Raw genomic sequence first — 9,933 nt, 5'->3', positions numbered from 1 at the left:
CCCGAGCTGGCCATGGGAGGGCCTGTCCCTGCCCCCACCCCCTGGAGGGCCTGGTCTGCCCCGCGCCGCCCGGCTCTGTCCACGCCTGCTTTGCTCTGATGCCCTCCTTTCCTCTGGCTCCGGCCCCTCCCCTGCCTGGGCTGGGCTGGCTGGTGTCATCACCTGGGTGGCTCCCATGGCGTCCGTGGCACCGCCGGGGTGGGGGTCCATGGGACCCCTCTCCCCAGTGCCCACTGGATCACGGTGGCGTCTCCCAGATTTCCCTGGGGACCTCCTGCCTCTGGCTGACGGTCCACCCTGTGAATCTTACCAGCCCAGGCTGCTGCCAACAGCGCCCAGCCCACAGCTTCTCCCAGCCTGAAACCAACCCATTTTCTAATAAGTTATTTAGACAGAATAGCACTCTGCATGACTTTAATTTTTGGGACAAAACGGTAGTTTGTACCGTAAGACACAGTTTCTGGCCCAGTGTGATGGGGGTGGGTGGCCGGGTGGGTGGAGCGTTTTGCTGTTGGAGACCTGGAGGGAAACCCTGAGTGGGCGTCATTTCCCACCATGGAGCAAGCCTCCCAGCCCTGGCCTGCAGGATGGGCAGGGTGGGGGGCAAGGGAGTCCGCAGCCTCTGGGAGGAGGGGCAGGGCGCTACCTTGGGCTGGGTGGGAAGAGGGTTGGCTGCCTCGGCTCCCGCTGGCCATGCTCCTGGTCTCTCCTTCCTGAGGTCACGGGCTAGGGGCTGCCCTGGGTCGGGGGGTGGCCTGGAAGGGGAGACAGAGGAGGAGGGTGACACAGGTCGCACATCCAGCCTAGAGGTGGACCTGGCTTTGGTGGCAGGAGAAGAAGAAACACTTGCCCAGACCCCTTTGTGTGGGGAATTGGGGAGGGGGTGTGGCAGGCAGGTGGGCCATGGAACTGGGTCCCGGGCACCAAGGCCACGTGCAGGGCCACTGAGGGATGTTCCTCACGAGGCTTCAGAAGCGAGCGAGGGGACGGAGAAGCCCTGCGTCTGAGGGCCTTTTGTCCCGTTAGCAATTGAGGTGTGCAGAGCACTGTACAGACCCCACTCCCCTGTACATTCCTCCCTGGAGGTGCCCGGTCCCTGCTCGGGGATGGGAGTTTTGTAGACTGTACAGAAATCGGCACCCTATTTTCTTGCAGCTCAGATTTTGTTAATCTGGAATATACAGACAGACGTAAAGTGTTTTAGCAAAATGGAAACAAACAGTTGTGCCTTTTTCCTCTTTTGGTTTGGTTTGGGTTTGGCTGGGGGCAGGAGGGGCAGGGCGGGCCAGGTGGAGTCAGGTCTTGGGAGTGACATGTCGGGGTGCCGCCAGCTTCTCTTGGTCCTGTGCCTTTGGAGCCTTGGGCTCCTGGGGTTAAGGGTGCTTGGGGCTGGCTGTTGGAGCCCACCAATGCCAGGGCAGGGCCTGGAGGCCCAGGGGCTGCCAGTGTCTCGTTGATACTGACCTGAGCTGGGCTCATAGCAGATCCCCCTCCTGGGGGTTCTGAGAGTCCTGGGGAGTGTGGCCCTCTCCCATTCTGGTGGCACCTGCGCCCCTGAGTGACCTCTTCCCCGGCTGCACTGCCCTGTGGGTGGTGGGACGCTTGGCCTTTCTTTGTTGCTGCCAGGACTTGGTAGAGATGGCAGGAAGGGTGTGCGGGGTGGTTGTGTGCGGAACCCTGCCGCCCCTGAGGTGAGCAGCGGCACTGGTGTGCCTGCCAGGCTGGGGCGGAGCTGCCCGGAGCCCTCTCCAGGCCAATGTGCAGCTCAGTGGGGCCCTTGAAGGCCACTGGGGGGCAGATGTGTCCTCCCCCCGGGCTGGAGGCTGGGTGCCCTGGTGGGTGGGCCTGCCCTGGGCCGCCTTGTCCCTCCAGCCTGGGATCTCACTGCTCTGCACACGTGCACTGACGTGAATTTTATATGTTTGTAGAAACTGATGTAACTTCTTCTACCTCTGAAGTGCCCTCCTGGGCCCTGCTGTCATGTGGCTGGTGCGGCTTCCCCAAGTGCTGGCCCCCTGCCCGCTCCCTCTGGGCACCCACCACTCAGACTCTGCGTGGCGAGGCCCGGGGAAAGCTAGCCTGGGGCCCAGCACTGCTTAGGGGCCTGGGGCTCCTGGAATTTCTGTGTTTGGAAGCCTCTGTAGTGGGGAGGGTGTAAGGCGGGAGGGGCTGGCAGTGCCCGGGGCCAGAGCTGGGCGAAGGAGGACATCCTCGCTGGACGAGCAGTGCAGGCCTGATGAGAGGCTCCGGGCAGCTGAGGGCTGAGGCGCCTTGGGATTCCCCGCACTGCCCAGGGCCATGGGGTGCTGTACGGGGGGGCGGGTGGCCCCGTGCGGCTGCCACCACCCAGGTGGGAGCCGCTGCAGACCTGGCTCCTGAGGGTGGGAGGCCTGCTTGTGCTGAAGCTGCCATTTGGTTTGGCCCCCAGAAGGGCTCCTGAGTGTAGGGAGTTGAGCCCCGCAGCCATGGTGGCGTTTCCCCCTCCTTCCTCCGCCCCATGCCCAGCCTTGCTTCCGGCTGGTGTCATGCCTGGGGCCAGGCAGCAGCTGAGAAGCTGCCCCCAGAGGGAGGGACTGAGGGCTGGGTTAGTCTGGCCTGAGGGGTGGATGGCTGGCCCTGGGGGAAGGCTGGGTCTGGGAGGCCCTGTGGACAGCAGGCCTGGGGCCACCCCTCTCCTGCTCTGGGTGTCCTCAGAGAAGATGGCAGAAGGTTGCAGGCCCTAGAGGGGACGGGCTGGGGACGCCCTGAGCTTCCTGGCTGTGTGGCAGGTGCTGAGGAAGCTCTCTGGGCCATAAGGACCTGGCTCCCCTCTGAGAGGCCCACCTGCCCCGGCGCACCCAGGGCTGTGCCTGTGGCCTGAGGCCGGGAACTTGGTTTCCTGGGCTCTGCTGGCGCCTGGGATTTGTGGGGGCCAAAGGTGATTGCCCGGCCAGGCAGGGGGCTGTGTGGGCCCTCGTGGGGCCACCTTCTTGTCAGTGCCAGAGGGACGGTGGAACAGTTGCCCCTGCGCCGAGGGAGCCCACTGCCGTCCCCCATGAGCTGGCGCTGCAGCTGTGCACCCTGTATTGCCTGCTGACTTGCTTGTGTCTGTTTGGAAGCAGTTTCTGTTTGGCCACAGGCCTGTGTGCCTGGGCTGATGGCCACAGAGCTGACACTTGGGGTTTGAGTTCCAGACTTGGCAGACCCTGGGATCTGCTTACTCCTCGGTGCCACGGCTGCTGTGCTTCCAATGGTGGCATGATGCCTCCTGGGGCCACAGCGGGGTGAAGGAGGGCGAGCCGGACATACCATTGTTGGATGTATTTTTTTTTAAAACAGCAATAATTAGCCATTTTAAAGGAGGGGTGTACCTGTGTGTGTGCACGTGCACGTGTTTGAGCGTGTGTGTGTGTGTGTGCAAGTGGGTTCTTGATATGTGTAGTGTGAACATGTGTGCATGTGTATAGGTGTGCATGTGTGAGCGTGAGTGCGTGTTGTATGTGCATAAGCATGTACAAGTGTGAGCGTGCGTGTGTGCATGTGAATGTACATGTGTGTACATGTGCATGAGTTCTTGTGTACCTGTGTGAGCACGTGTATGATACACGTGTGTGCGCATGTGTGAGTGTACATGTGTTTGTGTCAGGTATGCATGAGCATGCATGTGTATGAGTGTCCATGTGTATGCATGAGCACGTATACATGTGTGATGCACATGTTCCTGTGTACTTCTCTGAGGGGGCACATGTGTATGAATGGATGCGTGTGTACATATGCATATGGTGTATGTGTACTTGTGTATGCGTGGGCGTGTATGCGTGTGAGTCCTTGCGTGTGCTGGTGTATATGTGGGCATGCACGTGTATGGATGTACATGTGAGCTGTACATGTAGTGTATATGTGTGTTGCATGAGCATGCACGTGTGTGAGTGCCTGTGTGTGTACTTGCATATATGTGGCTGTGCAGGTACCCAGTGGTGGTGGGCTGGCAGTGCCTGGGGAAGCAGGTCCTACCCACCGATTCCCTGCTGGGCTCCCGGCCCCCGGCAGAGCCTCCCTGGCCCCTCTTGCCCCTCAGTGGGGCAGGGCCTCGGTGGAGGGCCTGGGCAGCTCCAGGGCAGGTCCAGGGAGGCCAGGCTTGGGGAGCGCAGGGGGTGGGGTTCACCTGCTGCTGTTTGTTCCCGAAACTGCACTGTGAGCCCATGGCGGGGGCAGATTGTTCTGAGGCCCCAGATGTGCCAAAACAGCCCCCAGGGTGGGGGCGAGCGCGTTCTGAGGAGAGGGGCTGCGGGGGCCCGGGGTGGGTGTGCGCCCCTCCCCTGGATGGCCCCCAATGCTGCTGTTTTTCAATAAAACCAGAGTTGAAGGCACCTGGCTCCCTTGGTCTCTTGAGGCGCTTCCTGCCCACTGTGTGGCAGGGCTGGCTTTCAGGAATGTGGGCCCCCACCCTTGGTGGCCCAGTTTGGCCCCCGCCGCCTCCCCCTTCTCCCCTGGCCGCCCCCTTTCCTCACCTTGGCTCGCCTACACCTGGCCAGGCTGCCCTGCAGCCAGCACTGCCCCCTGGAGGGAGTGTAATCTGGGAGGTGGGGCAGAGGGGCTTGGTGGCCCCATGGGCTGAGGCCCCTCCCCCAGCAGGCACCCAGCCGGGTGGGCTCTGCCCATTCACTCTTAGGCCCAGGATCCCCCTGAGCAGCTCCTGGGCTCTGCCCTCCCCCAGCTCCGTGCTTGGCCCTGGGCACTCTAACTCCTGGCAGAGAGCTTGGCCCCCAGCCCCTGCCCCCACACCATCCTTGCCACCCCAGCGGGACTCCTGGCCAGGCCCACCAGGCCCTGCCGCCCTGTCCTCCTGGGTCTGAGGTTCCCAGTTCCCGTGGTTATGTCCATCCTTGTCCTGGCAGCCCCAGCACCTGCCTGCCCGCCTGGCCCCTTGGAGGAACAGTGGTGCTGAGGGAGGGTGTGAGGTGAGTGGCCATTAGAGCCCACCAGGATGGGGGTGGACCCCCAGTGTCTCTGAGGGAGGATGCCAGGTCTGGGGTCCAGGCTGAGGGTGTTGCAGCTCAGGGCTGTGGTGGGGGAGCAGGGTGTTGGGGGGGGGTCTTGCAGACAGACATGGGGTGGACACAGACCCCTGCCCTGGCAGATCCCTGTCAGGATGCCAGTCTTGTTGGCAGAGGGACTCCTGGAGTCTAGGGGTCCCCCAGCCCCACAGCCCGGTCCCCTGGGCTGCTTTCCTGGTAGGGATTTCCTTGGCTCGGCTTCTGCCTTCTCCACCTTCCCAACCCGTGCTGCCAGGCTCTCCAGCCAGGACCCTGGAGGAAGCCCAAGCTGCGAGTATCTTTCCAAGGGCAGGGGCAGGGCTGCCCCTCAGCCTGGAGGGCTAGGCAGCCTTGGCCTGGGCTCAGGTAACGAATAGCAGAGCCCATCTGGGACATCCCATTGAAACTGTGGCAGGATGGAGGCCTGGGTGCAGTGGGTACATCAAGGCCTGGCAGGGCCTGGTGGGGCTCAGAGTGCTGCCCAGGGAACAGAGGCAGGGGCAGCACCGCGCCGGCAGGAGGGCCCAGCAGTGGTTACAGGCAGCTCCCTGGATCACTGGGACGTCCCACCACACCGGGGGCAGGCCCGGTCACCCAGGACCCACACACATGGGAGGCAGTGAACATGTTTTTGATGCCAGGAGAAAACCAGGCTGTCTCGGCCAGAGTGGGTGTCCTCTTCCTGGGGAGAAACCAAATGCTTCCTTGAGTCACAGGATGGGCACCTGGCTCCCCCCAAGGGGCAGGAAGCACGAAGAGGGGCAAGGCTGACGTGGCATAGCAGCAGGACTGTGATCTGGACCCAGCTGTCCCTGCCTCCCCAGCACCACACATGGTGTCAGGCAAATGCTGCATAATTGAAGGGAAGAAGGAACAGACTTCCAGCACCCGCAGACCACAGCAGCGAGGTCCTGGCCAGTTTATTGTGATGGCCCAGGTCACCCAGAAAAGATGACCCATGTTCAGTGGGCACAGGCAAGCCACGCGGGTGACACAGCCGCCATTTGAAAGAGGGCAGGGTGGTACACATGGTGGTGGGGGGGAGGCCACTGCTCAAATCCACAGCGCCATCTGCACCCCATACACTCACCCCTGGCTGGCCTCCTGCAGTGGCACCAGGTATCCCCACATGCAGCCAGCACCTTGATGGTGAGCCTGAGTGCTGGCCGCTCTGTGGGTGGCGCCCACAGAGGTGACAACCCTGAAGGGTGCGGGGGGGCCTGTGTCCCACTTTAAGGGACGCTCTTGGAGCCCAGACCCAGACCTTGGTAAGGAAGTACATGGGAGGGGCTGAGGCACCCGGGGTGGGGGTGGCCTGAAAGCAGGACCCCAGGAGCACAGTTCCAGGGGCCACCACAGAGACAGGGAGCCATGGTACAGGGTGAGGACGCAGCTGAAATCCTGGCTGGTGCAGAGGCAGAGGGGCACGTGGGATGGGAAGAGTCTGGAGGGGCTGCTTGGAGCACTGGCTGTCTGGCGGGAGCCAGCCTGTTTGCAGCCACTGGTCACCAGCCTGCAGGAGGCTCATGGGAGAGACCTTGTGGCCTGAAAGCATGTGACCCCAGATGCCCACAGGTCCTCGGTGGCCCCTAGGCCGTGTCCATGGCGGAGGCCTGTAGTGGGTGGGCAGGCCTTCTCATGGAGGGGCCCCTCTGGTCCTCCTGACGCATCAGTCAGGAACACAAGCTCCAGGGGCCTCAGTGCCTGCGGGGAGACTGCGTTCTCCCCGTCTCAGTACAGGGCTGCACGCTGGGCTGGCCTGGGAGGATCCTGAAGCAAAGGGAGCCAGCAGTGGGGGGACACCACAGGGCGTCAGAGCTGGTGGCTTCCTGGACACCTGCCAGGGGTGAGCAGCTGCTGAGCCACGAGGGAGCCCTTCCCCTGGAATCCATGGGGGGAGAGAGCCAGGAATGCCTACCCTCTCTGGAGTGTCTGGCCCAGACCCAGCCTGCGTCACTCCCATTTTGGGGCACTCAGCCCTGCCCCGGCCAAGTGGCTGGGGGTTGTGGACACATTTCCCATGCACAGGAAGAATTCACTCAGACAAGGATAAAGAGGGCTTTGCACAGGCATTTACTCCAGGGGATGACAGGCCACCCCAGCCCCAAAGGGTTAATGCATCCTGGGGCATACAGAGCCGGTGACCTTGGGGAAGGCCACACAATGGACTGTTGGAAACCAGTTCTCTCCTCCCACTGTTGCCTGGGGCTACAGACAAAATGAAGGCGAAAAATGTGGGGGCGGGGGGTGGCTGCTGACACGGGACCTGGGGGTAGCCAGGCTGTTGCTGGGAGACTCAGTGCAACATGGGCCTAGTGGAGGGCCCCAGGCCTCCTGCAGTGGCAGCAGGTGTCCCCATGAGCGGCCGGCACTCAGGCTCACCTTGAGGGGTACCTGCAGATGGCAGCCAGAGGTGAGCCCGAGGCCTGGGCCAGCCATCCCCAGCCACCTCCCAGACCCCACGCAGGGGGACAGGGCCTACAGCACACAGGTGCACACATCCAGACGCGTGATCAGACAGCCACACGCACACGTGTGTACACGTGCACACTCACCACACTTGCCCAGTAACAGGTGTTTGCCACATCCACCTCCCAGTCACGACACCTCGATCTTGGCGGAGGTTCCCCCACCTGCCAGGGCCTCTGTGCCAGTGGGTAGGCTGCGGCCGGCAGACAAGGTGCCCTTGGACGGGTGGGTGTGTCCTGGGTGTGCTTGCCCCTCAGGGTCCTGCCCCCGAGAGGATCGGTGGTTCCTAGAGGCCAGGAGAGCCCTCCCCGGGCTCCCTGACCCTGAGTGGACTAAGCCTCCACAGCTCTTGAGAGGGAGGGAGGGAGGGGTCCAGCCCTGGCTGCTGTCCCTGTTCACTGAAGTGAGCAGAGTCGGGTGGGGCTTCCCAGCTTCAGGGACCGTCCAGCCTCCACTTCTGTGCCTGCTGTGGAGTGGCCATCTCAGGGCTGGGGCTGCACCCTTTGGCCTAGCTCTTCTGCCCTGAGGGTGCTGGCCTCCCCTCACCCTGGGCTCCGTGAGACTGGGCAGGGTTGGGTGTCCCCTCACCTGAAGCTGCAGCTCCAACGCCTGCACCTGTTCCAAGGACTCCATAGTCCTCCTGACGAGAGCTAGAGTGCGGGAGAGAGAGGAGGCCCTGCTGGTCCCTTGGCCTTGGGGCCTGGGAGCCAAAGACAAGAGAACTTCCAGGCCCAAGTTCTGCCCTGACCCCCGAGCCCCCTTGTTTTTCCTGTATCCACTCGGTCACCCAAACCAGCTGTGGGACCTTAATGCCCACAAGCAGCCCCTGAGTGCCCGGCCCCTGAGGCTGGGTCCAGCTCCCCCGACCCCGTCTACAGTCCAGGATGCCTCTCGCAGGCCCCTTGGCCCTCGCTGCAGCCCCTCCTCCTGGCCTGGCCCACCACGCTGCACTGGCCCTCACCCCTACCCCTCTGGCTCAGCTCACCCCAGCTGGGGGCCGTGGGGTGGGACAGGCATCATGCCAGCTCTGTTTCAGAGCCTCTGGGGCTGGGAGGAGGGGGAAGGCACAGGGAGCCCCACCAGCCAGAGCCACCAGGCACACAAGAACCCCCAATCCCCACTACTGCCGGGTGAAGTTTGAGGAAACAGTGGCTTTGTACCACAGGCAGACTGGCCCCGCTGTGGAGGCCTGGATCGCCATGCAGCAGTGGGGCTCAGAGCCCTGAGAAAAGGAAGGCCTGGGCAGGGGGTGGGGGCAGGGGCAGGACCCGCAAGCTCAGGCTTTCTCAGGGCTCGCTCTGAATCCTTGAGCCCCTGAATAAACATTTGTTCAGTCCTTTTGTGCTGTGTGACACCGCAATGCAAAGATGGTGGCAGGAGCCCTAAGCTGTGGTGGGCACCACTTCAATTTCCAGCCCTGCTGTCCCCAGCAGAGCCAGGGCCTCCCTGGTGTGTCCTGAGCCAAGGCCAGTGGCCGCCTGAGCTCTGTGGCCCTCAGTGTCTTCTGTGCGGGAGCCGGTCACTGTCTGCAGGGAGCTGTCAGCCAACAGGTGGGCACACGGCCCATGTGCACGGTGGGGAGCCCTGCAGAAGGACCTGGGCCGCCCTGGGGACAAGGCTTCTTATGGGGACAAGGCTGGAGAGCCGATGCAGTCCAAGTTGGACCATTGCTCCTCATGCTGGCTGGGGCTACCCCGAGTGTGCAGAGAACTGGCCCCTCCTCTGTGCCTGGCGGGGTGGTGCTGCTGACTGAGTGCGTGATCCCAAGCAACTGCTGCTCAGAGACGGGCAGCAAGCGTGGGGCTGAGCTGGCACTCAGTTGGAGTGCTCCCTGTGGGGCCTCGGGAGGGCAGGCAGGGCAGAGATGCTGGGCGCTACATGCCGCCTGGGAGACATGACCTGACCCCCAGCCCTTCAGGGATGGTGCAGGCCCTGCCCAACCCCCGGTTCCCTGAGTACTCTTGAGAGAGCAGTGCACAGGCTGCAGCGTGCCTCAGGAGCTGCCAGGCCAGCTGGAGGAAGCTGCTCCCGGGAACAAGGCCGTTTGGGAATGTTTTCTTTCCTTTTTTAACCTACAGCTGAGCACACGTTATACTTGTTAAATGGTCACGTAAGATGGGTGTGTTTTCAAATGAGTGGCCGGACATAGTTTTCAAGTGGCAGAGCCCTGCTTTAGGCTGGAGTGGGCTGGGTGGGCACCATGGATGGGAGCCTCACATCCCTAAGGGTAAGACCTGGAGAGGGTGGGGCTAGGAGGGCATGGTGACCACCACTCGAGAGTTGGTGCCCGAAGCTTCCAGCCCTGATGCTCCCGTGCCTCTTCTCCCAACATGTGAAGCTGCCCTGGCCATTTACAGACCTGGCCTGGAGAACTGGGGGCACAGGTCCCCGTGGGCACCTGCCCTCACCTCTCCCCTGTGAGGCCAGAATGGGAGCCTCCATGGGACCA

The 9,933-nt window shown here is 62.8% G+C and overlaps 1 protein-coding gene across 2 annotated transcripts in view; it reads right to left on the bottom strand.

Moving 5' to 3' along the window:
- Positions 1–7,027: 7,027 nt before the first annotated feature.
- The window catches only part of LOC105508009 (HAUS augmin-like complex subunit 3), a 170,828-nt gene continuing 167,922 nt past the window's right edge, over positions 7,028–9,933 (bottom strand). Inside the window, exons 24-25 of one of the 2 annotated variants that reach the window (XM_011936758.1) lie at positions 8,073–8,134; positions 7,028–7,409 (exon numbers count right to left, since the gene is read on the bottom strand). In XM_011936758.1, the coding sequence (XP_011792148.1) occupies positions 7,224–7,409; positions 8,073–8,134 (248 nt within the window). In that variant the 3' untranslated portion in view covers positions 7,028–7,223. The remainder of the gene's footprint in view (positions 7,410–8,072; positions 8,135–9,933) is intronic. The other variant, XM_011936757.1, reaches the window with a different exon arrangement.

The sequence above is a fragment of the Colobus angolensis genome, unplaced genomic scaffold, assembly GCF_000951035.1.
Source record: "Colobus angolensis palliatus isolate OR3802 unplaced genomic scaffold, Cang.pa_1.0 Scaffold157, whole genome shotgun sequence".
Classification (NCBI taxonomy): domain Eukaryota; kingdom Metazoa; phylum Chordata; class Mammalia; order Primates; family Cercopithecidae; genus Colobus; species Colobus angolensis.
The sequence above is the reverse complement of the archived record's forward strand: the minus strand, read 5'-3'. Positions and strand labels throughout refer to the sequence as shown.